The sequence below is a fragment of the Lontra canadensis genome, unplaced genomic scaffold, assembly GCF_010015895.1.
Source record: "Lontra canadensis isolate GAN:19392208 unplaced genomic scaffold, GSC_riverotter_1.0 scaffold2, whole genome shotgun sequence".
NCBI lineage: Eukaryota > Metazoa > Chordata > Mammalia > Carnivora > Mustelidae > Lontra > Lontra canadensis.
Genome location: NW_022630996.1, coordinates 40809749 through 40837669, shown reverse-complemented (window position 1 = coordinate 40837669; position 27921 = coordinate 40809749). Strand labels below are relative to the sequence as shown.

Genomic DNA, 27921 nt, shown 5'->3' with positions numbered 1-27921 from the left:
AAAAAAAGATTTTATTTATTTACTTGACACACAGAGAGAGAAATCACAAGTAGGTAGAGAGGCAGGCAGAGAGAGAGGGGGAAGCAGGCTCTCTGCTGAGTGGAGAGTCCAGTGTGGGACTTGATCCCAGGACCCTGACTGAGATCATGACCTGAGCCAAAGCAGAGGCTTAACCCACTGAGCCACCCAGGCACCCTGGAATTTAATTTTTAAAAAAGTTTAAAACTAATAGAGTGGAAGTACTTGGAAAACATTTCTGTAGTTATAATTGCACTGAAATTTTTAAAAAGGTTGGAGTGTTGGAGAGAGATTAATAAAGGTTAGTAGGATCACAAATTTATAGTATACTTAAGATTTATACTCTTGAATATATTTAAAGTCTGATGAAGGGTGTTCTTTTAAAAACCTGAATTTTGGGGGGAAGCCTTAAAAATGAAATTTTATGTTAATATGTTTATTTGAAATGAAAATGTATATGTACTGGCAAACAGGTTAAAAGTTAGTCTTCACATGTATCCCTCATGAATAAATACTATTAAGTGTAGTTTTTAGTCCTTTTTGATAGCATTTGTAAGCATACACACACACACACACACACACACACACACACACACAAATACATAGATGTATACCTTCCTGCTATTTTTCTGCTTAAAATTTCAGTGAGGTAAAAGTGTAAGGTAGGATTATGGATTTTTGAAACGTTGTGTAGGTGAGGTTAAACAAAAGTTTAAACTTCACTGCTTAAAACACAATTACAGTTTAAGAAACATGTTAAGTTGTAAGAAAAAGTTTCATTCTTAAATTACTTTTAATTAAAAACATTGGCAACTCATCCTAAGCTAGCCTTATTTTCTTACTAAATGTTTTCCTAGAGAAACCTAAATCATTTTCTTTGTAGAAAAATATTCTTCATTCACTTGCCTCAGTTTTGGTAGTTGTATCTGCTTGAGGTTGGTTTCATTGATTTAGCTATAGTTTCTCCTAACTGGTATAACCATTAGTAAACAGGTTTTCAAAACTGGAATCAATCCGTTATTTTTTCCTTCTTTATGAAGGCATTGACTTGAAAAGAGATTATCATCAGTGACCTTATTAGCACATGACGTCCCTCTGAGCTGAAATTAGCTCCGACGATTCAAAGAAAGTAATAAAACTCTTCATTTATTTTAGGCAGAGTTCTCAGTGTTTGTAAGTAAGGGCTACCTCTTCATTTTATTGAAGACTTTGGCATGGTAGTGACAGTTATATCCTTCTGTGAGATAGGGCTGCTGGTAATTAAGCCATTTTGTTAGTACAGAGATGCAGGAGGATTGCTGCTGAATGCACTCTCCTTTCCTTGGAATCCTGGCAGAGCTCAGGTTGGGGAGAGGCTAACAGACAACCAGGCTGGTATTCTACCACAGTGGCTTCCAGGTTCACCATTGATAGTCTCTTTATGAGATGTTCAGTATATTGTTTCAGTAAAGCAGTACTTGAACAGAAGCAGAGAAGACACAAGAAGAAACGTGGGTATTTTCTGAAGTGTTTATTTTGAAACTCTTAAAAAATTTGCCTTAGTATTCAAACAGGTCAGCAAAAGAAACATTGTGAAAGCATGTTGTCCTAGATCTTCTTAGCAGTAAAGGCTTTCTTTTCTTAATAGTTAAAATATGAGCAGAGACTAACTGCCGTGCTTGCCCTGTAGAGACTTTATTGGTTTGTGAAGTAAAATAGATTAATTTGGTCAGCAAAAATCTTGCCCTGGTTTTCCCATCACAGAGATTTTTGTGATGACTTAGAAGCAAGTACCATAGGGACATTGTCATCGCTATTTATGTGTAGTGTAGAATCAGTAATAATTTTACTGAGTCTTTGATACTGTATAGATAGCTTTTTTGAGTAAATCTCAGTTGTATCCTTTATTCTCAAAAGTAGAGCACAAAATATGGAAAACATTTGTGTCCTGCAGATTTTTGTTTAGATTTAATTATTTAGAGACTACAGGTGTGAGCCTATTTGGGGAGGGGCAGAGGGGAGAGAGGATCTTGGTTTTTAAATTTTTTAATCCCTGTGTGACTTTCTGAGCCTTTTTGGAAATTGTTATTTTCCAGTTTGTATTTCTATATTTAATCACATTTTTAAGGAGGAGTTACAAGTATATATCTTAATAATTATGGCATATAGATGCTCATGTAATTTGCATTCAGTGTTATGTATTTTCTGAAGGTGTAAGTTTTTTGTTAGTTGGTATCATTCAACTTGTATATGTTTGCTTGTTTCAGATTCACAATGACATCCTTTCAAGAAGTCCCCTTGCAGACTTCCAACTTTGCCCATGTCATCTTTCAAAATGTGGCCAAGAGTTATCTTCCTAATGCACACCTGGAATGTCATTACACCTTAACTCCATATATCCATCCACATCCAAAAGATTGGGTTGGTATATTCAAGGTGAGAACCTTTTTTTTTTGCATATTTCTTCCATGTAGGTACTGTTTTCTTTTTAAGCAGGTTGATAAGTAGCTTGTATTAGTCTTGTCTTTACTCTGCATTAAGGGCCCTTTTTATGTTTGTAAACTTAAATGTTTTGCAAACATGAAATATTTAACAGTGCTGGCCAGTATACAACAAATATTGAGAACTTCAGTTCACCAGGCTTGCACCTGTTTGACCAAAAGATCTGTCACTCAAGGTCTGTGAAACCTTTTTTGAGACCTTTTTTTCCTTCATTTTCTCCATTCCTTACTTGAAAAAAGATCTTTTCCTTTGAGTTGCTTTATCATTGTCTCTTCAGTCATTTGTAATTTTATACAGCGCTACAGCCATGTTATTCTTTTGTTGTCCTACGTTGCTTAAATATTACTCATATTGTCTTATGCTTTTACAAGAGTATTCTGTTTTACATGACTAAATAGTAAGCTTTCTGATGGCAGGAATCCCAGTTCTTATATTTGGCTGGTCATTTTGTATAATATTTGCCTGAGACTTATATTGCGGTGATCATTATGTTGGTACGTCACTGTGCTAGAGATTTTCTGGCAATTTCAACTCTTCAGAATGTAATGGAGAACTAAAACATGAGAGTGTCTTTGGGGCACCTGGCTGGCTCAGTTGAAGAACATGGGACTCTTGATCTTGGGTTTGTGAGTTTGAGCCCCACATTGGGTGTAGAGGTTACTTAAATAAAATTAAAAAGTGTCCTTTGAACAGCCAAAATGTCATAAATGTCCGAATTCCTCAGAATACGTTTTAGATACGATTTTGTCTGGTGTGTATAAGTTAAACAACAAAGTAGAAGTAAGAATAGGTGCTAGAATTAGGCACATAGAAGGTATCTAGAAGTGAAAGTTGGCCTTTCAGACTGAGGAGGGCCGAAAAACTATTGGATAAAGTTTTGGCATCTAATGACCTTTTATTTCCTTTTTGAATCCTTTTTTCCTTGATTTTGCCTGTTAGAGGAGTCACTATTAAGTTATTTAAGTCAAATTCCAGAATGGAGATAACATTCATTGTGAGCATTTTTATGACATCAGTGCTGGTTTTGATTTTATGTGAGATACAGGTATCAGGTTAAACTTGGTGAGAATTGGTGTTTTGTATAAGAATGGGTCAGACAAGAGTAGAATAGGGAAATGAGATTGAGGGAAGGAAGGGGCATTTCTGGCAGGAAAGCGGTAGAAGCAAAGGCACAAAGAATGTTAATGGATGCAGGTTACAAGTTGCTTTGATTAGAACATAAGCTTCATTTAGGAAAGTGGAGGGAGATAGTGTTGGAATTAAGCTTCACACTGTCCATGGAGACCTTCAGTTGTAGGCTGAAATGTTTGTAGGTTTTTATTTTGGACAGTGGGATGTCTTTGTGTATGTAGGTATGTAGGCTGATGAATTGTATTTCTAAGAAGATGAGTGCTTACCTTTTTCTTTGAAATTATTTTTTTAATGGCCTATTGCCTAATCCAAAAGTTAATACTTTCCCTTCAAATCTAGTCGAACACCAGTTCTATCCATTTTCTTGCCTATGTATTTTTGTATTTGTAATATCAATGCCCTAATTTTATGTCCTCCTTATCTCTTTCTAAGACTACTGCAATAGGTCACTTTTCCCCCTTGTTTTCATTCTTACCCCCTCCTTATCTGTTCTTTAAACTACTCTATAAAGACTATAAAATGAAAATCTGAACATACCTTCCTTTTGTTTCAGACTCTTATGTGGTTCTTCATCATTGTGGAATAATGCTGAGACCAAATAACTTCACCAATGTGCCGTATAACCTTCTTTTGTTTTGCTTTGTTTTTAAAGACTTTATTTGAGAGTGCCTATGAGCATGAGCTGGGGGAGGGGCAGAGGGAAAGGGAGAAAAAGACTCCCCTCTGAGCAGGGATCTGGAGGTGGGGCTTGATCCTAGATCAGGACCTGAAGGCAGATGCTTAACCTGCTGAAGCAACAAGCTGCTTCTTGTAAGGCTTCTTTCTGACTTAATCTGTAATTTCATTTTTTTGTCGTTGTCTGCTTATTTGCTTTGATAATGCTAAACTACTATCTCTTGTGCATTCCAAGTACTACTGTAACTTTTCTCTAAGAGATGAAAATGTACTTGAATATAATGGTGTAGAATGGATTGTAGAATTGCCTGGATAACACTGTAAAACTCAGGAATTTCAGGCCTTTGGTAAAAATTTGAGAACATGTGGGAAGACTCAAGGAAGAAAATCATGTTTGTTTGTTTATTTATATTTAAAGATTTATTTATCTGTCAGAGAAAGTGAGAGCACAAGCAGCGGAAGTGGCAGGCAGAGGGAGAAGCAGGCTCTCCGCTGAGCAGGGAGCCCAGTGTAGGACTTAATCCCGGGACCCTGGGATTATGATCTGAGCCAAAGGCAGATGCTTAACCGAATGAGCCACCCACGCATCCCAAAAATCATGTTTAATAAAGTGGAATTGCCTTGCTTATTGCATTGCGTGTTTTAAAACACTTAGGTGTACTGTAAATTGTCCATAGGATGATTTTGATAGACAAAATATTGAAAGACAAGCAGGGAGAATATGCCCAGATAGTAGCAATAAGGGGGAAGGAGTGAAGGGAATGTGTGTGTGGTATGTTTGTGAAAGTGTTAAGGAATTTGATTTGCCTGGGACAGATGATTCGTTTTAGAAGATTAATGGGAAAGGTTGGTTTGGATCACGTTATGGATGGTTTTAATATTTGGCTGAGGAATGAAGTAAAGCAGAGGGAAATAAAATTTAGAGATGCGTTTTTGTTGGAGGGTTGAGTAGGATAAATTGAAATTAGAAAATGGAGACTGAGAAAATATTCAGACTATCCTAATTTTCTAGGTGAGAAAAGGCTTAAAGTAGAAAAGGGAGTCAGTTTGGGGAAATAATCCATAAGTAGAATCAGTGGGGATTCATCAACAATTAGTTGAATGAATTTGGACTGGAACTCATTCATGGCTTCAGTATATTCAGTAAGGAAGAATAAGGTCATGTGTTAAAGAGTTGAGGGCTTGAATATGCAAATGATTTGGTCTTGCTGCTATGGAAGAATGTCCTAGAAAATTAGAGATTGCTGAGCTTTGGTTTTAGGACTTTGTCCAGAAAGGTTCAGCACCTAGAATTTTGAGTGAAGAAGTTTGGTGTATATTTTTCTAGATTTTAAAAATCCATAGGCTCATTTTATACCATTCTGTAGGTTTTATGTTTATCCATATATAACCAGCAAATTCATTTTCAGTTCTTTCCTACTTTCAAGTCTTAGGTCTGTCTCCTTTTGCCGCTTCCCCAAAATCAGTCCCCTCTGGAATTCTGTTTCTCTCTTCACAAGTGCTCTTTGTGTGCTCTCCCTAATGTTTCTGTTTTTCTGTCAAGGTTTCTCTATAGTTTCTTAGTTTTACTCGGTAATCTTCATGTCTTTCTGTTCTTTGCATTGCCCTCTCAGAATTTCCTTTATGATCAGTGCTTCTCATCCAACATGTTTTTCTAAAATGTTAATTCTATTTAAAGGGAACATTGGGATGCTGGGTGGTTCAGTCTAAGTGTCCAACTCTTGATTTTGGCTCAGGTCATGATCTCAGGGTTGTGAGATGGAGCCCTGTGTTGGTCTCTGCACTGGGCATGGAGCCTGCTTGAGATGTTCTCTCCCTCTCCCATCTACCCTGCTCCTGCCCCTTCTCCCTCTCTCTTAAAAAAAAAAAAAAAAAAGGATGGGAGAATACATTTGTGGGGTTTTTTTTTTTCCTTCCATGTTATCCTTGTTCATTCATTTCCTTTTTTGCTCTTGTTTTGCTATTGCATTAGTAACAGGAATAATGCCGAGTACTATTGTAATTCCCCAAACTAAACTTTTAATGGGGCTGCTTTGGTTCCTTCCTTAATATAGTTAAAGCCTCTTCACTGGATTCAAATGTAGCTCCTAGAAGCAGTGTGTTTTGAAAGTCATAGGTAATTTTAACTTCCATTGTTCTAAATAATGTCGTTCTCCCTGCCATTTTTCACTGTTTTAGGATTGTTATTCTAAATAAAATAATTTTCTTTCCATTGCTGCTCGTAAAAAGGCAAATTCCCTTACGTATTAAGGGATGGAAATCTGTGAATTCTGAAATCTGAATTCCAATCAAGTTCTAACTAGATGACCAGGAAAATAAAGAGAAACAAGCTATGAATTGGACACTTTGTTGTTTATTGACTTTATAAATTTGATAGTTATTATTCTTGCCATATGGTCCTACATAATTTCCAGATGTCTATTGTTTTTTCCATTATGACTTCCTACTACGTTTTCATGTGGGAGTTTAGCCATACCTATCTATCCTAAAGGAGCCAGTACTTTGTATCTTTACAGATTGAGAGACTTTTACATTTATTTATTTTTAAAGATTTTGATTTATTTATTTGAGGGGGAGGAGAAGCAGAGGGAGAGAATCTGAAGCAGACTCCCAGCTAAGTGCAGAGTCTGATTCAGGGCTCAGCCCGATGACCCATGAGATGATGACCTGAGCTGAAATCAAGGGTTGGACACCCAACTGACTGAGCCACCTAGGTAACCCTATATTTATTTTTCAATATATGCCTTACGTGTCCCTTCCAGAATGACCTAAGATCAGTCGTTCAAGATCCATTGTTAATTTCTTCCTCACGGACATGAAAGCATAGTTTTCTATTTTGTACTCAGATTGGATTTCATCTTGTCCCTTGGTGGGCTCAGCGTGGGGTGCCTACAGCACCATCAACCACTTTCTTGAGAGGAGTTGCTCAGACTTAGGCAGTAACGGAAAGCAAAATATGTTAGGCATACTTGTAGATTGCTATAGAAGGCAACTGATAATACTCTTGAGTTATTGTGAATCACTTAGTGGAAACACAGCGAGGACCAAACCCTTCAACATCTTTTATTTATTTATTTATTTTTTGAAGATCTTATTTATTTGATAGAGGGCATGCTCTCTCAGGGAGTGGCAGAGGGAGATGAAGAGAGGCTAATGCGTGGTGTGATCCCAGGACCCTGGCATCCTGACCTGAGCTGAAGGCAGAAGCTTAACTGATTGAGCCACCCTGGCATCCGTAGATAGTACTTCTTTCAATATCAGTGTATGGACAGGGACAAAGAACACAAGCTATGATTTGTACCAGGCATATATCATATATGCTGGGGGAAAAACTTCAGATGGGCCTTTTTTTTTTTTTTTTTTTTTTAAAGGGAGACGGCGAAGCATTGGGGGATCCGAAGCGAGGGAGAGCATATCATAGGATCAAGATCACTGTCTCTAATAGGCGTGTGTCCTTGGGTATTAATGAATGGTTAACATTTAATGAATATTAATGTGCTCAGCACTGTGCTGATCTATATAGGGATTATCTTATTTATTACACAACCCTTTGAGATTATCATCTTCATTTTAAAGAGGAGGGAACAGAAATAACCTGACTGAAGTCATATAGCTAGTAAGTGATCTTTTCTGGCAGTCTGATCTTATTTCCTATGCTCTTAATCACTACAATATATTGTGTGTGCAAAAACTACCATTTAGGAAGTGCTTACTGTGGGTCAGGCACTCTCCTGGGTGTTGGTTTTATGTTCATCATCTAATTTAATTCTATTAACATTCCTGGGAGAAACAATAACAGCCTTATGAGGTAGATCATGTCATGGGTTCCTCAAGTTTCTTTCATACAAAGAGATGAATGGTGTCTTAAATGTTTTCAAATGTTTTTGACAGAAAGAAATTCTGTGACTTGACCTAGCAATAAGTTGTATGCAAGTACTCATGAAGCAGATTTTCAAGAAGCATTATTTAGCCTTTATGCATTGGTATTTTCTAATTCTGTATAATTAAGAAATAAGGGCTGTGAACCACTGCATTGATATTACCACTTCCTAGTGGAAGTAGTACTTCCACTTTAAAAGCACTCTTAGAGACTATAAAGATTGCTAATATTCTTTTAGATTCAATGCTTGTAATCTTATCCCAGGTCTATCAGAATTACAGAATGTATGTATAGTCTAAACCTGTGGATGATGCATAATTTCTTACGTTTTCTGCAAATGGATGTCTAGTACAGGCATACCTTGGAGATATTATGGGTGGGGTTCTAGACCACCACATCACAGTCGTGAAGTGAGTCACAATTTTTTTGGTTTCCCAGTTCGTATAAAGTTGTTTACACTGTATTATAGTTTTTATTAAGCATGCAATAGCATTATGGCTAAAAAACCCAATGTATATACCTTAATTAACTACTTTATTGCTAAAAACTAACCATCATCTAATCTTCCAGCGATTTCTCTTTTTGCTGGTCATGCCAAGATGTTTGAAAGCTCCTGGCTGGTCAGGGTGGTGGTTGCTGAAGGTTGGGATGGTTGTGGCAATTTCTTAAAATAAGAAACAAAAGGGGTGTTTGGCTGGCTCAGTCGGTGGAGCACGGGATTCCTGATCTCTGGGTTGTGAGTTCGAGCCTCACATCGGGGTTGAATTTGCTTTAGGAAAAAGAAAAAGGAAAAGAAAAAGACAGTAATGAATTTTGTCATATCCATTGACTCTTCCTTTCATGAACTATTTTTCTGTAGCATTTTACCCCAGTAGAACTTTTTTTTACAAAATTGCAGTCAGTCCTCTCAAACCCTGCTGTTGTTTTATAAGCTAAATTTCTGTAATACTCTCAAGTCTTTTGGTGTCATTTCTGTAATCTTCACAGCATCTTCACCGGGAGTAGATTCTACCTCAAATGTTTCTTTACTCATCCATAAGAAGCATCTCCTTATCTATTTAAGTTTTGTCATGAGATTGCAACAATTCAGTCACATCTTTCAGGCTCCACTTCTAATTTTAGTTCCTTTGCTCTTTCTACTACATCTGCAGTTACTTCCTCCACTGAAGTCTTGAACTCCTGCTGGTCATCCATGAGGGTTGAAATCAGCATCTTCCAAACTTCTGTTGGTGATGGTGTTTTGACTTATTCCCATGAATTGTGAATGTTCTTAAGGGCATCTAGAATGGTGAATTCTTTCTAGATGGTTTTCAGCCTACTTTGTCCAGATCTATCAGAGGAGTTATTACCTATAGCTGCTATAGCCTTTCAAAATGTATATATATTTTAAAAGATTTTATTTATTTATTTGAGAGAGATCTTGAGCAGGGGGACGGGTAGAGGGAGAAGCAGATTCCCCACTGAGCAGGAAGCTCAATTCAGGACTTGATCCCAGGACCCTAGGATCATGATTTGAGTGGAAGGCAGATGCTTGACTGACTGAACCACCCAGGTGCCCAAAATGTATTTCTTAAATAATAAGACTTACAAGTTGAAATTACTCTGGATCTGTGGGCTGCAGAGTGGATATTACATTAGCTGGCATGAAAACAACATTGACCTTGTTGTATGTTTCCATCAGAGCCCTTGAGTAAACAGCTGCTTTGTGAATGAGCTGTAGGATTTTGAAATGAATGTTTCTTTTCTCAGTGGTAGGTCTCAACAGTGGGTTTAAAATATTTAGTAAACCATGTTGTAGACAGATGTGCTGTCATACAGGCTTTGTTCGATTTATAGAGCACAGGCAGAGTAGGTTTAACAAAATTCTTAAGGGGCCTTGAATTTTTGAGAGGGTACATGAGTACTGGTTTCAGCTTAAAAATACCAGCTGGATTGGCCCTTAGGAAGAAAGTCAGCTTGTCCTTTGAAGCCAGGCATTGACTTTTTCCTCTAGCTGTGAAGTCTGAGATGGCTTCTTCCAAAATAAGAGTGTTTCATCTACGTTGAAAATCTGATTTAGTGTAGCCACTGTCATTAGTTATCTTAGCTAGATCTTTTGGGTGACTGGATGCAGCAGCTTCTACATTAATATTTGTGGCTTCACTTTACCCTTCTGTATTATGGAGATGCTTTCTATAAGTCTCATGAACCAGCCATTGCTAGTTTCAAACTTTTTTGGTAGCAGCTTCTCTTCTGTCCATCTTAAGAGTTGAAGATAGGATAGGGCCTTGCCTTGGATTAGGCTTTGGCTTGAGAGAGTGTTGTGGCTGGTTTAATCTTCTATCCAGATGATTAAAACTCTCCATATCAGCGATAAGACTGTTTTGCTTCTTATCATTTGTGTGTTCACCTGAGTAGCACTTTTATTTTCTTCAAGAATCTTTCCTTTGCATTCTTAATTTGGCTCTTTGGTGCAGGAGACCTGGCTTTCAGGCTGTCTTGGCTTTTGACAGGCCTTCCTCACTAAGCCTAATCATTTCTAGCTCTCATTTTAAGAGTGAGATCTATCTTTTCCTGTGAGAAGACTTTGAGGCCACTGTAGGTTTAATCAACGGCCTAATTTCAATATTGTTGGGTCTCAGGAAATAGGGAGACTTAAGAGGGAGAAAGATTGGGTAATGGCCAGTTAGTGGAGTAGTCAAAACATGTATATTAAGTTCATCATCTTTTATGGGCCTAGTCTGTGATACTCCAGAACAGTTAATAATAGTAATATTTGAAGATCACTGTTGTAGGTCACCATAACAAATGCAATAATAATGAAAAAGTTTGAAATACTCAGAGAATTACCAAAATGTGATATAGAGCAGTGAGGTGAACAAATGCTGTTTGGAAAATTGCGCTGATAAGAGTTGTTTGATTTGAGGTTATCCCAAACCTTCACTTTTTACAAACAAAACAAAACACAGTATCTGTGATGCACAATGAGTTTTGTGTATACCTGTTTAAATATCTCTAATATTCAGTATTTAACATCTTATAGTCCATCTAGAAGATACAGACTGAGATCTGTAATATGTATGTTTTATAAGTTGAAAATGGTTTAGATATACATGGGACATAGGTTTTCTTTCTTTTTTTTTTTTTTTTTTTTAAGATTTTGTTTATTTATTTGACAGAGATCACAAGTAGACAGAGAGGCAGGCAGAGAGAGGGGGAGAAGCAAGCTTGCTACTGAGCAGAGCCCAATGTGATGCTGGGCTAGATCCCAGGACCCTGGGATCATGACCTGAGCCGAAGGCAGAGGCTTCAACCCACTGAACCACCCAGGTGCCCCTAGGTTTTCTATTTGTATATATAAACATCTTGATAATAAGGGACTTTTTGCAAAATTTACCAGTTGGCTGGAGTTGAGACTCGGCATGAGAGATTGGTGAAGTTAACCATGTTTAAGATAGAGAGAAAAATCTAATTACACTGAAATTTGAGACATAAAGTAGGAAGTTTTAGAAGTTTAGTGAGGGGATACCTGGGTGGCTCAGTGGGTTCAGTGTCTGCCTCTTGATCTTGGCTTAGGTCTGGGTGGTAAGTTCAAGCTCTGCCTAAAAGAAGAAAAAAAAAAAAGAAAACTCCTAAGTTTAGTGAAATCAAATTTTAAGGGAAACACAAGTTGTTATATTTGATCATGTGCATGCTGAGATTCTTCTTGAGAAATTGAGTATCACATTGCATTTTTAACACATAATAGAAACTCTGCTGTTCAATATATGGGTTTTTATAACATAAGCTTATAGCTTAATAAAAATAAAAATTTGACATGCTTGTTAAAATGCTCAGTGATTTATAAACACGGTAACACATGTTTTAACTTTCGGATGCAGTAAAAACAGTACACTATAAGATATCACTCTAATCTGTGTTTTTGTTATTTTCCTTTAGGTTGGATGGAGTACTGCTCGTGATTATTACACATTTTTATGGTCTCCTATGCCTGAACATTATGTAGAAGGATCAACAGTTAATTGTGTATTAGCATTTCAAGGTAAGAACTGAAAACAATTTGATGAAATTTGATGTTTTCATCAAATTTCAAAATTCAAATTTCAAAAGAACTTGATGAAATTTGATGTTTTCTTGCCATTTAAAATGTTCTCCATTCTGATGGTCTACTTAGGCATGTCTAACATATCAAAATTGAATTAATTAGTATCTCTGTTTAGCAAAAATTTCAAGAATGTAAATATGTAGTGTAGGATACATATTTTATATGGACATTTTAAGAGATTTCTTTGCTTTTGATTGAAGAGTGAGTTTCTTTGCAGATCTTCACTTTGGATTGCTTTTGTTGTTGTTGTTGTTGTTTTCCAAATAAGAAAACTGTTACTGATAGTAGAATAATGTAACGAATTAGGGTGAGAAAAATAATTCTATATGAAAACCACAGTTTATAGAGGTTATAGGGTTTATAGAGCAGTTGCTTTATAAAATGGATGTAAGGGAATATAAAGTTTATTCTTAGCTTGGCTTATATACATAATTTAAAAAATAGTCCATTTAGAATTCTGTCTTAGAATTTGCTTCAGAGTGATCTTCGTATTATAATTGCCCTGATTTTTGGATTATATTAAAGCAAATTCTTAGCCTTGTTTATGCTATGGATTCTTTTTGGTCTGTAGAAACTAGTGAATGTTGTCTCAGATTGGTATTGTAATGCGCATAAAATGCAGAGAACTAGGGGTGCCTGGGTGGCTCAGTTGGTTAAGCATCTGTGTTTGGCTCAGGTCATGGTCCTTGGATCAAGTCCTGCATCAGGCTTCCTGCTCACTGTGGAGTCAGGTTCTCCCTCTACCCCTACCCCCACCGCCCCTCCCACTCATGCACAGTCTGTCTCTCAAATAAATAATTAAATCTTTAAATTAAAAAAAAAATGCAGAAAACTACAAAGGAAGCAGTAATACTCTATTGAATGGGTCTAATGGGTTTAAGAGCTTGTTCATTCGTCTTTTAAAGAAAGACACCTTAGCAGCTTCCAAGTTTTGTCAATGTGAATAAAACTGCTATAAACATATATTCACAGGTTTTTGTATGGATATACATTTTCCCCTCATTTGGGTAAATACCAGGGAGTACAGTTGCTGGATCATATGGTATGTTTAGTTTTGTAAGAGACCACCAGACTTTTCCAAAGTGATAATACATCATTTGGCATTACCATCAGCATTGAATGAGATTTCTCGTTCTGCTGTGTCTTTGCTGGCATTCAGTGTTGGCAGTGTTTTGGGTTTTGGTGGTTTACTTTTCAAAAAAACTTTATTCTGAGGTTTGTGTATGTTTGGTGTGAAAATGAGTTGGCATTGTGACTGTGTGGAACTAGCATACAAAAGAAATTTGTTATGTACTATGTCAAGAACCATTCAGAGGATAAAAATTTGTAATATAGGCCAAGATTTAGGTCCTTGTAGTGTTTTATGGATTAAGAAATGGTGTAAATTATAAATCTGGTTTATCTTTTAATTCATAGACTCTTTTTAGATAAGCAAATTCAGATGTGTATATTGGAACTGATTTTTTTTTTTTTTTAAGATTTTATTTATTTATTTGGCAGAGAGCAAGCGCTTGTGGGTGCGTGCACAGGCAGGGGGAGAGGCAGAGGCAAGGGAGAAGCAGGCTCCCTGCCAAGCAGGGAAGCCCAACATGGGACTGATCCCAGGACTCTGGGATCATGACCTGGGCCGAAGACAATGGCTTAACCAATTGAGCCACCCGCTGCCCCTGGAACTGATTTTTTTGTTAAGATTTTTTTTTAAAGATTTTTATTAGCTGCAGGGGGTGGGGCAGAGGGGTGGGCATATAAGTAGACTCCCTGCTGAGCAGGGAGCCCGACTCAGAATCCTAGGACCCTGAGATCATGACTTGTGCCAGAGTCAGACATTTAACTGACTGAGCTGCCCAGGTGCCCCAAGATATTTTTTTTCTTAAAAATTGTGGGTTTATTTCCAGTCATTTTTAATCATTTTTAATGTGATTAATTTTCTTAAACTAATTTACTTGTTTGTTATAGTGACTAATGTTTTACTAGTGATTTACCAAGAGGTTTAAAAGCAGTTTGGGGGGAAAAAAAAAGCATCTGGTTTGTTTGTACTTTAAGAACATTTTCATGGGAGCTAAGCATAAAGGCAGTAAGTTTTCCAAGTTTTTGAAAACTCATCATGTTAATTTTTACTTTGAAATTCAGAAATAAAAAAAAGCTTTGGCCTGCCTAGAACTCATTTGTTACATAAAGAGGTCAGGATAGAGTCAGGAAAACTTACTCCTAGAGTATTAGAGCTAGAGGAAATTTTAAGCATTATCCAAAATTGCTTTGTTCATTTTGTGAATGAGTCCTAAGACTCTAGAAATGCAAAACTCAGAACAATAACAAAGATATGTAAATGTAATTCTTACCCTATATGGACCTTGTTATTTGACTGATTGCTTTACTATTTTATTTTCAATGTTATTAATCTAATGATTTTTCTAGACAGCTTTAAGTTGCAACTCTGAATAACTAGGCTTTGTATCTCAAATGGTATTTGAACCATTTATTAGTGAATTATTTTTGTGAGATATATCAGACCTTGACTGTCTAGTTTGTAAAATTTTGAATGTCCTGATTCCAGAGCTGATTAGTCAGAATGCTCTCTAATTTTTTTTTTCCTATTTAAACTTTAAAATAAGTCTGATGGCCATTTAAGTTACTCAGCCATGGCTTAATAAATTTATTTGTATAAGGAGGGTGGGTTTTTCAAAATTTGGAAGTATATTGCCAAATCTACTCCTGTGTTAATTTCTTTTTCTTTTTTTTTTTTTCTTTCCTTAAGAGAGGGTGAGGAGTGGGGGCAGAGGAGAAGAGAGGGAAAGAGAATCCTAAACAGGCTCCACTGCTTAGTGTGGGGCCCAATGCAGGGCTCAATCTTAAAACCTTGAGAATATGACCTGAGCTGAAATGAGTTGGATGCTTAACTAACTGAGCCACCCAGGCACCCCCATAAAAAGTTTTTAAACTTTTTATTTTATAATAATTTTGGATGTAAAGTTGCAAAAATAGTACCCAGAATTTCCGTATACCCATTACCCAGCTTCCTTTTATGTTAACATTTTATATAGTACATTTATTTAAAAAGATAGGAATTTAACATTGGTAGAACACTAGTGACTAAAGTATAAACTTTATTAAAATTTTATTAAGTGTTTCTAATAGTGTTCTTTCCTGGATCCAATCCAGAATCTCACTTTGCATTTAATTGTGTTATCTTCTTATCTCCTCCAGTCTGACAGTTCCTCATTCTGTCCTTGTCTTGCATGACTTTTACTTTTTGAAGAGTATCATTATTACTATTTTTAAAGATTTTATCTATTTATTTGACAGAACATGAGCCAGTGCACAAGCATGGGGAGCGACAGGCAGAGAAGAGAGAAGCAGGATGTGGGGCTTGATCCCAGGACTCTTTTAAGACCAGGGTGGGAGATGAAGGCAGATGCCCAAGGACTGAGTGAGCCACCGACGTGCCCCTTTTGAATAGTAGTATTACTATTCAGTGTGTTTTGAGTGGCGGGGAGGATAACATGTTCCTGTTTTTGTGCTGGTGTTTTTTCATGATTAGATTGAGCTTATACATCTTTAGGAAGAATGTCATATAAGTGCTGTTTACCCTTTATAGTGCATTGTATCAGGGGGTACTTGATGTTCGTCTCATTGCTAGTGATCTTAATCTTGATCATTTGGTGTCTGCTGGGTTTCTTTACTATAAAGTTAGTATTTTTCCTTTTGTAGTTAAGGAATGTTCTGGGGGGAGTTAAAGAGTAAGGAAATACCTTGTTTTTCCTTCAACTGTCACCCACTAATTTTACAGTCTATCAGTAGATCTTGCTTATAGCAATTTTTACTGTGTTTGCCTAACGGTGCTTTTCTATTTTCATTGCTTGAACATTTATTAGTTGGAATTACTACATTGGACTTCCCAATGGACTCATGGATATTTATTTTCTGCTTTGGAATAAAGTCTAATACTATCTTTTTTTGTTGTTGCTTAAATTATTCCAGCTTTCTTGGCCATTGGGAGTTCAATCACATGAGCTCTCATATTTTTTGACATTCCCTCTGTCCCCTGCCACTTTAAATTTTTTTTTTTTTTTTGAGGACTTCTTTCTTTCAAGCACCACAAGATATTTCAGGCTTATCTTGTATTTTCTCCTCCCTCCTGTTTCTAAGGAAGAAGGTTAGCTTTTTTTTTTTTAACAAATGAAATCAAGTTAAGTAAATATAATCTGAAACTTTCAAGTTGTGAAAGAAAAACAGGCATATTGATTAGAGATTTTTGGATAGATAGGGATATTCAAGATAAGGTGAATGTATTGATCCCCTTTTTTTTAAATTTTAAAAAGAGTTTATTTGAGAGAAAGAGAGAGGGCACATGAGCAGGTGGAGGGGCAGAGGAAGAAACAGGCCTCCCTCCTGAGCAGGGAGCCCAGTTTAGGGCTTGATCCCCGGAACTCGAGGATCGTGAGCTGAAGGCAGACGCTTAACCCACAGAGCCAACCAGACATCCTTGTATTGATTTTAATATATTCATTTCACCACCACTGAATGCTTCCTTTTTAGAAGTTGTTATGGGGGAATGCTAGAATTTTTATACATATTATTTGTCTGCCCTCAATATTTCTGAGTTTTTGACAAAGCATATAAAAGCATGTATATTACCAGTGGTAATTGATAGTACATTGTGGATTTTTTTTTTTTTTAAGATTTTATTTATTTATTTGACAGAGAGAGATCACAAGTAGGCAGAGAGGCAGGCAGAGAGAGAGGAAGGGAAGCAGGCTTCCTGCTGAGCAGAGAGCCCGATGTGGAACTTGATCCCAGGACCCTGAGATCATGACCTGAGCCGAAGGCAGCGGCTTAACCCAGTGAGCCACCCAGGCGCCCTAGAATTTTTTTTTTAATGTAAAAAATACCATGGGAGCTTTGGAGAGAAGGTAAAGTTTAATTTTGGGCAAGGATACTTAGCAAAATTTAAAAAGTGGATAAGAGATGAAGAAAGAAGGAACAAATATCAAACACATATTTGTCATACTGGGCTGTATGGTATAAATACATTATAGATAATCTGGACCTGTAAGATAGATGTCTTCATAGCTTTTTTGCAGATTAAGAAACTGGGGCTCACGGAGGTTGAGTCACTAATGGCTAGTAGTAGAGCTGGAATTCCAGAATAAAGCTGTGTGGTTCCAAAGCTGTTTTTATTCTGCACCAGTGAACAACTTCTTCCTGTCTTTTACACAATTCACATACAGCATATTCCTTTTGTTAATATCTATCTGTCATGCAGTGAATGTCAAATTTGAGAGAAAACTTAATTTTTTTTTTCAGGTTTTATTTATTTGACACAGAGTGAGGGCACAGGCAGGGAGAGCAGCAGGCAGAGGCAGAGGGAGAAGCCGACTCCCCACTGAACCTAGAGCCTGATGGCAGAGCTCCATCCCAGGACTCTGGGATCATGACCTGAGCTGAAGGCAGATGCTTAACCAACTGAGCCACCCAGGAGCCCCGTGGAAAGATTTCTTTAAATGACATATTCCTACCTGCAATTCTAGATTTTTGTGCTGGGTCTTCCCTTGTTCCTCCTCCATTCTCTTTCCTCATTGAAAACATATGTTTTGGGGCACCTAGGTGGCGCAGTTGGTTGGGTGTCCAATTCTTGGTTTTGTCTCAGGTTGATCTCAGGGTTGTGGGATTGAGCCTTGTATGGGGTTCTGCACTCAGTGTGGAGTCTGCTTGATATTCTCTCCTCCTCTCCCCCTCTGACTCATGGGTTCTCTCTCTTCCCTAAGTTTTAAAGAAAAAGAGAAAAAAGAGAAACATTATGTGACTCTTCCAGATAAGTTGGTTTTGCCCTAGTGAAGATAAAGGGAAAGGATATTCCAGGGAGGACAAATTTAGACCTAAGAGAAATTAGGGCGTGTTTACAGAAGAAGGGAGAGTCTAGTTTTGATAATTTGTGAAAGAAAGGAGGAAGGACTTACTCTGTGTGCCTAGAACAGGTCAGGAATGAGTGGAGAGAGCTAGTAATGGTAAATTGGAGGAAAAAAACCATTTAATAATTTTTTTTTGTACTTCTTTTTAGGATATTACCTTCCAAATGATGATGGAGAATTTTATCAGTTCTGTTATGTTACCCATAAGGGTGAAATTCGTGGAGCAAGTACACCTTTCCAGTTTCGAGCTTCTTCTCCAGTTGAAGAGTTACTTACTATGGAAGATGAAGGAAATTCTGACATGTTGGTGGTGACCACAAAAGCTGGCCTTCTTGAGGTAGGAACCAACACTGAGCTAATAATTTATAGGTAATTTAAGAACAGAGCTTCTGAATTTAAAAAATTCAGAAGAAGAATCTGAAAGTTAAATGGTTTTAAACTAAAATGGTAAACTTAGAGTGTTGTTTCTGAAATACTTTAAATTTCTTCCTGCCACAGGTTAATTGATTACACTGTGCAGGAACTGTCCCTAGGGCCTATCGGTATTTTGTGCATAGATACACAATAAATAACTATTGAGTTAGATTTAAAGCTTTCCTAATGTTACCTTACACTGACTTTTCCTCTTTAGTGCTTGCCTTATCCATTGATTATAGAATAGTACAGATTTAGGTTGTGAAGCTGGTATAAAGTAATACATCTAATTGTAATTGCATGTGAACTTCATTTCACTGTACAAGAATGCTCTGTTCCGAGTACGGCAGTAAATTAGGAAAGAGTCTAGTCTCAGTTTAGGTTGAGCGTTTAGAAAGATTTCCTTGTTCATTTTATCAAGTGAGTATTGTGTGTTAATCATAATTTAAAGAGAAAAGGTGAAAAGCTTCTTAAATTTTTTAATATAGAAATTTACTATATAGATAATCTAATAATGCTATATGTAAAATTCTGGTAATTATTGAAGGACAAAATAGAACAGCATTCTTCAAGATTTCAGTATCTTTAAACCAAAAAACTAGAATGTTACATTTGAATTTCTGTGAAAAACAGCTTATTTAATTGGTTCATTATATATTTTTGGTTAATTTCCACTCATGTTTAATCTGGTGGGTCCTTTTTCTTTATAGTCAGATGGATGTTTTTTATAAATAAATACTCTATGCTTTTGGTTTTATTTATCTTCAAAAACAGACTAGAGGCAAAAGATAAGGTCATAGATATAATACTTTTATTAGATAGTCAAACTAAGAAGGTTAGAAGGAACCAATCATTTTTTTATTGTGAATTCTTCCATATCTTCCCTTCCCCTTCCAGAAATTCTTCTCTTATCTTAAATAAAGAAATGTAACTTTTACAGGGTGACTAAAACGTTTTGTGGTGACAACTGCCTGACGATCAAGGTTTTTAGCCTGGTATTTGAATGCTAGTCAAAGATGGTGAAACAAGCCTAGCTCTTAAAAAGAATGCAGTTAGCATTTATACTGTAGACTTTTGAATACTTGTTAGACCACCCTGATTTCAGGGCCTCCAACAAAAAAAACAGGCATTTAGGCATCTATATCTTTCTTAAGCTCCTTTTCTAAGTTACACAATTTATTAGAAGTTAAACAATTTTTTTCATTTCTTCCTATTCACAAGAGGTACTTTATAAAGAAAATTTAAGTTGCTGTCTCTTAGGTGCTGAGATAATTGGTGAGATAAAATGTTTTTATTCTGACCACTATTTTGACAAGTCTTTCAAATTTTCCACATTCATCAAAATCTTTAATGATTTTATCTAAGACTGCACAAAGTTAGTACAAATATGAGACGTCTGTGGCATTGTTGACATTGAAGGGGTTCTATCTTTTTTTTCACGTAGGTGTAACCTTGATTGGATCTTAGAATTTAAAAAACAGCTATTTTGGGAGGTTAGTGGGAGATACATAACTATGAACTATCCATTGGATGTTATGAAGTTGTTAATTTTCTTGTTTATGATAGTGGTAGTGGTTGAAAAGGAGACTCCTTTTTAGGAGATGCTTGCTCTGAGTACCTAGGGGGAAGTGTCTGGAATTTCAGATGGTTTAGCAAAAAAAGCATAAGTAAGTGATAAAGGGATATGAGGTAAACATTATTAATATTTCAGTAAATTTAAGTTGTTCATACTAATATTAATCAGTGAGTTTAGGTGATGAGTGTTGATTTCAAGCTTTAATTTGGTATGCTTGAAAGATTTCAGATACAAAATTAGAGGCAGGAATCAGACTTCTTTCTATACATTTTAATCTAATTTGAATTCCTCTTTAAAATTTCTACTTAAGTTTCAGTAAACTCTTCAAAAGGTATGTGCCAATTAAATGAATCACAGGGAAAAATTGGTTCTTAATTTTTCTACTGTACTACGTCAGGATATATTTTCACTTTAAGCTGCCAGAAAGTTTAGAGCCAAAACGTGTTTTTTAAAAAGTAAGGAATAAAAGAAGTTTAATAATAATCTTCTTTTTTGAATAAACTTTTCTGTTTTGAGGGCATTTTACTCCTAATGTTTTCATTTGGTCGGATGGAAGAGATAGAAGAGTCAATAATAAAAATTTGCAGCTTTTCAGCTTTCATAAGACCCATTTTAGAGTTTAACCAGTTTGATCCCAGTTTAATCCGTTTGATACCAACTTAGTGCAGGAAAACATTTTATTTTAGCTAAATGTATGTTGCCTCCTTTGTGAAATTTTCCCTCTGAATCTTCATTATTCCTGTTAGAATCAAAGACTTTTTGTTCTAAATGTAAAGCTAAGAAATGTTAACCATTTTATTTAATACTATTTCAGTATTACTATATTTAGTAGTACTTTAATGAGTAATTTTTTAGAATCCTAGCATATGTTTTCCTGAATTGAGTTACTATTAGTGTTCCCATAAGAATCAGTTAATTGTTAATTTATTGTTACAGCCTGCATTTTTGTCCTAAAATTCGCAGTTACTTTAAGTTTTAATTAAGCCAAATAGAATCTATTATAAATGTAGCAACTGATACTGTTTAGCACCAAAACTTTTTTTTTAAAGTTTTATTTATTTATTTGACAGCGATCACAAGTAGGCAGAGAGGCAGGCAGAGAGAGAGAGGAAAGCAGGTTCCCCACTGAGCAGAGAGCCCGACATGGGGCTCGATCCCAGGACCCTGGGATCATGACCCGAGCCGAAGGCAGAGGCTTTAACCCATTGAGCCACCCAGGCGCCCCAATACCAAAACTTTTAAGAGTAATGCCATAGATGAAGGCCTTATTTAACATACAAGGAAGGTCTTCAAAATCAAAGATATCTCATAGCTTTACATTTAAGAAGAGGTACACATTTTTATCTTGATTATTATTTAAGAAAAACCCAGAATTAAGTCAGTTATGAAAACAATATGCCTTGGTTTTGCTACTTATTTGAAAATTGATTAGCAGGCAACTTCATGGTAAAATTTACTGAACTTATACTTTTATTTTTAAAGATTTTATTTGAGAGAGAGAGCTCTTGGGCACACAAGTTTGGGGGAGGGTCTATGGGAAAGGGGAAAGCAGATTCCACTGAGTAGGTAACTGCATGTGGGGCTTGATCCCAGGTTCCTGGGATCATGACCTGAGTCAAAGGCAGACGCTTAACAGACGGACACACCCAGGTGCACCTGATTTTGTACCTTCTTTTAATGTTATTTTTTGCCCGACCATAAGGTTTAAATTTATGATTCATAAATTTTTATTTACATGTATGATTTATAAAGTAGATTATATGTACAAGTTCTTTTTATGAATTTCTTCACTATTTTTGAAATGGAAAATTGAATAATATTTTAGGATTATAGAAAAATCAATTTGAATTTTTGTTTTATAGTTGAAGATTGAGAAAACCATGAAAGAAAAAGAAGAACTGTTAAAATTAATTGCTGTACTGGAAAAAGAAACAACACAACTTCGAGAACAAGTTGGAAGATTGGAAAGAGAACTTAACCATGAGAAAGAAAGATGTGACCAACTGCAGGCAGAGCAAAAGGTTAGTTGTGTTTCGTGTAACTTACTGGGATTTATAGTATATTGTCTGAAACCCACTTTTCCATGAACTGAACCAGTTAAAACAAGTAAAAACTATTCTTAAAAAATGGCATTAAGATAAATACTTACAGAAGGAAAGATTAGTTCCTGTCAGTTTTCTGTTATAACTGCTTTTTATGTTCTAAATAGTTAAAATACTTTTAGAATTTTTGGTACCAGGCTTGATGAGGTGGTTCTTGACAATTGTTTCTATATGCTTTCCATCTAATTCTAGAGTAATTGATTGATTTTGGGAGAGGGTTTGGAAATCTAATTAGGAGTGATAAATACTGAATAAGGGGAATGTAGAACAAAGTAGTTAAAATTACCTTTCAAGATAGAATTCAGTGAAATAAGATGTAGTATTAGACAAAATTTTGAACTCCATGATGTGAGAAATGCTGTAAATTATCCTGAAAGAACACATAAAGAAGTATATGTATTAAACCATGTAGTTTCATTAGAAATACAAATGGATTTAATTTAGTAGATGAAAACACTTAAGAAAAAAAAAAAACAATCACCTAGTCATTGACTCATATTCCCAAGAAAAGTAATTTGTTAGTTATGATATATGATAATATGTTTCATAATCTGATTTATAACTTGTTGGATATTCTTAGGTCTTCTTACAGAATTAACCTGTTGTTTTCTAAGGGTAGGGTGTGTTCCATTTTGTCCAACAAGGCCTAGAGCAGTTACTTAATTGTTACTTGAACCAGTAGTGCAGTGATTTTCACTAATTTTTATACTCTAGCAGAGTGGTTGTAAATTGCATGCCTGACCAGAGATGATACATAAATAGGGCTTAAATTCTGGAAAGATTTTCTCTTGACTTGTCATTTTGAAGTGTACTCTTTTGCCTTAGATGGTAAACATAATATGAAGCAGTGTGTAGAATTGTGAATTTCTCCTTATAAATATCTGTAACATTGTTTTTATTACCATTAGCCTTTTTAGTTTAAAAGATGCAGTTACTTCCCCATTTTCCTCTTGAGGGGAACACTTAGAATCCTACTGTGGGAGTATTGTGCAGTTTAGGCAGGCAAACCAAATATTAAAGTATAATATATGTGCCTACCTTGATTGTTAGGACATTCACATAAATGATTTATTCAGTTGTTGAAACCCCTTGGCTGTTTTGTGTAGTTACTATACTGTTCTCTCTATTCTTTACACTTTTATCTCCTTTGTACCTGATTTTGGAATGCCAATCTTTATTCTTTCACTCTGTTACAAGTTGGAGGGGTGGAGGTGAGATAGAAGACAGTACTCTTGAAAATGGCCCCATTACAGCATGTACTTCCTTAGCTTAATACCCTGAAATGTGGCCTTTGAGGTTTCAACTCTTATCACCTTGAAATCCAAGGGAAGAATGGATCATTAGAAGAATAGAAGGCCTTCAATTGTGTGAAATTATTTATGTACACGAGGCATCTGGTCCAGTCGAGTTATTAGCTGAGATTTAAAGTCTCACGTATTCTCTGCTGTCCAGATGACAAGGGTTAAGCACTATAAGACCGTAATGAAGAGAGCTAATTCTGACGTACTTAAGTTGAGAAAGTAGTAGATTGAGGTGAGGGGATTAATGAAGCAAAATTTATAGGAGATTGTGGCTGTTGTACCCGGAGGAGGTACACAGCAGAAGTTTTTATGACAACTCATAAATCTTGATGACAGACACTAATCTTAGAGGGGACTTCTTCCTTTCTGTTATTTTTGTGTTGGGTTTATACTCTGGGAAGATGAAGTATGTGGAAGTGGCTTTTTAAATGCTATTCTATGCTGTGAAAATGGTGATGTAATAAAAGACTTGAGTTGCCTGTGTGGCTCAGTCAGTTGAGTGTCAGACTCTCTATTTCAGCTCAGGTCGTACTCTTGGGAATGAGCCCCATGTTGGGCTCCACACTCAGCATGGAATTTGCTTGCCCTTCTCTCTTTATCCCTCCCTAGGCCCCTACCCCCACCCCCAGCATATGTGTGTTCTCTCTCAAGTAAATCTTTAAAAAACCTAGATTGGTGTTTCTTCTGTAATAGATTCTCACTAAATGTAAGTAAATACTATTTTACTAGTTTTCATAATGATGAACTAGAGAATCAAAGAACTAAAATATGAAATTCATACCATTTTTCTCAGATCCTAGAAGTGATATTTACTTATGTTTAAAAAAAAATCTTAGTTATATGTTGGCAGTTGCCTCCTTATTTCTTTATTTTTTAATTTTTAATTTTTTTTTTAAAGATTTTATTTGTTTATTTGACAGAGAGCGAGATCACAAGTAGGCAGAGAGGCAGGCAGGGTTTGGGGGGCGGGGGGAAGCAGGCTCCCCGATGAGCAGAGAGCCCTGATGCTGGGCTCGATCCCAGAACTCTGAGATCATGACCTGAGCCGAAGGCAGAGGCTTTAACCCACTGAACCACCCAGGTGCCCCAGTTGCCTCCTTATTTCTGGGGATAAGATAACGTGCTTGCTAGGAGAAATAGTTCTTTTTGTTACTAGCCATGGGCACTTTTTTTTTTTTTTAATTTTCTTTTTTAAAATTTTCATCTTTTCACCTTCTAAATCATTCTTCTTCTGGGCAGCTAGAACAGCTTTCTTCTCTTAGTTGGGTAGTTTACGAAATCCATGACATTTCTTGGCACTTGTTTTAAATCTCTTCCATAGTGTGAATTCTAAAAAAACAATTTCAGTTTAGTAATTCTAAATGTCATCTCTTTGAGGTACTGGGTATATATATTGCTGAATATATGAAGAACTGTTATGATGTATCATCTATAATTTCACTTAAAATTTTAGAATGGACAGTCTACTAGGAATGTCTGTGGCAACCTTTAGTTTCTTCCTAATAGAAGAAATTGCGTTTTCCTGTTTTATAAAATAAGATGAGCTTGTTCCCCATTCATTACTTGACAAATACTAACTTAAATGTTTATAATAATTAAATGTTTATAAATAAAATGTCTGATTTTTATAAATACTGACTTTGTGTTATGAAATGCCAATAGAGAGAACATTCCTGTTTTGAAAATTAAAAGAATTGGATGTGTTCTGGCTCTCAAAAACAGATTGGTTTTAAGTGTTAAGCGCTTAAGTATATTCTAGGTTATGTTGTGTAATTGGCTGCTTAAAGGAATAAAATAGGATTACAAAGTAGATTAAAACTGAAACCAGATAACATCTATAAATTGAGAACTATAAATTGTGTATTTTATTTTGCCTGTATTTTGCCTGTATTTTAATGTGCTGTGTATGTTCCATTATTCATGTATATCCTAGATTTAAAAAAGTAAATCTTGTGTTAAGGATAATTTTTACATTCATTTTTAGTTTACCTTTGTGTTTGTTTTTTCTATTATAAAGGGCTGATTCATAAAAAAAAACCCGTATAATACTTAATGTAAGCCAGGCACAGTTCTGAGTACTTATATATGTTAACTCGTTTAATTCTATAAAGTAGGCATTGTTAAATACACATTTTACAGATGTAGCACAGAGAAGTTATTTAACCTACCTGTGGTCGAACAGTTGAAGTGGTAGATGTAGGCAGCCTGGCTCCTCAGTGCTCTTAATGACACTCTGCCTGTCACTAAAGATGTAAACTTAATCTAATTGATCTTTTTAAAAAACAGCTATAGGGGCGCCTGGGTGGCTCAGTGGGTTAAAGCCTCTGCCTTCGGCTCAGGTCATGATCCCAGGGTTCTGGGATCGAGCCCCGCGTCGGGCTCTCTGCTCAGTGGGGAGCCTGCTTCCTCTTCTCTCTCTGCCTGCCTCTCTGCCTACTTGGTGATCTCTGTCTGTCAAATAAATAAATAAAAATATTAAAAATAAATAAAAAACAGCTATAATGAGGTTAATTTATAATTTACATATCCTAATGTCCAATACTTTACAGTATACGATTTAGTAGTTAATAATTACAGAATTGTGCATCCATTATCATAACCTAATTTTAGGACATAGTCATCACTCCAGAAGAAACCTGTATCTGTACCTGTTAGTGGTCATTCTCCATTTCCTTCCCCCTCGGTCCCAGGCAACCACTAAGCTAAATTTCCAGCTCTGTGGATTTATATATTTTGGGCATTGAGTACAAATGGAATCATGTGGGGCTTTTGTGACCCTCTTTCACTTAGCATAATGTTTCCAGGGCTCATCCGTGGTAAAATATGCATCAGTACTTTATTCATTTTATTGTCAAATGATACTCCTGTGTATTGGTTAGTCTTTTTTTTTTTTTAAACCCTACTACATTTTTCAGACTTATGATTAGCAGTTTTTAGGTATATTCATTGTATTCTTGTTTCTGTTTTGGAGTGCAAGATATGTATTTGAAAATTAGAAGATTAAAAACGGAGGGTCAGGGAACCAATGATGTTGAGTCTTATTTTTCAAATAGAAACAAAACAAAACTTATGATAGAGTTTTTTCCCATAAAATAGTATTCTTGGGTGCCTGGGTGGCTTCTTCTCCCTCTGCCTGTGTGTGCAGCTTTCTCTCTCTAAGAAATAAAATCCTTAAAAAAAAATTGTATTCTTAACTTGAATGTTAATAAAAGATGTACTTAAAGGTTTTTTTTGGCTGGGGTTTTTGTTTGTTTTATGATTTTATTTATTTGAGAGTGAATGAGAGAGAACATGAGCTGGGGCAGGGGTTGGGCAGAGGGAGAGGGAGAAGCAGAGTCCCTGATGAGTGGCGTGCCTGACAATAGGGCTGGATCCCAGGATCCTGGGATCATGAGCTGAGCTGAAGGCACATGCTTAACCAACTGAGCCACTCAGGTGTCTCTCAAACTATTTCTAAACTAAATTATATTTGAGAATACTTAAATACTTAAATAGTATTGCTTAAACAATATAAGGAGCATGTTGTACATTGTTGTATTTATTCATATTGTTTTCATTCTTAAGTTTCATAAACTAGGTAGTGTACCTTAAGATACCAGCCATTTGGAGTTATCACAGGTACAGGAAAGAACAACTTGAAAGATCTCTCATTATGGTGACTCTGGTTAGTGCAGATCTCTTCTGCTGTCTTTATGTTTTTGGCTTTCTCTTCTCTAAAGCTGTATTTATCACTGTATTGGATATCCAGTTTTGGACAGCGGTAGTTTAAGACAATCTGCTTAATACATGGAATTGCCTCAGGTGCATATACATGTGTGTGTGTGCGTGTGTATCTCTCCTCTAACATGTGGAGTTGCCAAAAACCAGTTTTGAAGCTATGATATCATTGAATTTCCAGAACTCTTTCTTACTGATTTTCATTGGGTAAAAAAGACACAAAGGCCAGATTTTATTTTTTCAGAATTTTAATATTCATTTTTTAGATTGGGAGCAAGGAGGCACAGAGGGAGAGAGAATCTTAAGCAGGCTCCATGCCCCCTGGCACAGAGCCCAGTTGAGGGGCTCACCTCATAATCCTGAGATCATGACTTGAGCTGAAATAAAAAGTTGGGTGCTTGAGTGTCTGAGCCACCCAGGCACCCCACAGAGACTTTAAAATTGTGGGAGTGATCATTATAACTTAGGTATTTTTATCAATACATTTCCTTAAGGCCGATTTTCATTTTATACCTGATTTGCTAAGTAATAGTTTCAGGAAATTCGTAATACTTTGTTTCTAGAATATATAGCTTAAACTAGTTCATAATCTCTCTATGGAACAGAATAAAACCCATGCTTACTTGGTCAACT

The 27921-nt window shown here is 36.1% G+C and overlaps 1 protein-coding gene across 8 annotated transcripts in view; it reads left to right on the top strand.

The window, feature by feature from the left end:
• TAX1BP1 (Tax1 binding protein 1) overlaps positions 1 to 27921 on the top strand; it is an 80413-nt gene that overhangs the window by 3491 nt on the left and 49001 nt on the right. For all 8 annotated transcript variants that reach the window (XM_032872586.1, XM_032872551.1, XM_032872570.1 and 5 more), the window contains exons 2-5: positions 2265 to 2433; positions 12104 to 12206; positions 18328 to 18515; positions 22031 to 22189. In XM_032872586.1, coding sequence (XP_032728477.1) covers positions 2272 to 2433; positions 12104 to 12206; positions 18328 to 18515; positions 22031 to 22189 — 612 coding nt within the window. In that variant the 5' untranslated portion in view covers positions 2265 to 2271. The remainder of the gene's footprint in view (positions 1 to 2264; positions 2434 to 12103; positions 12207 to 18327; positions 18516 to 22030; positions 22190 to 27921) is intronic.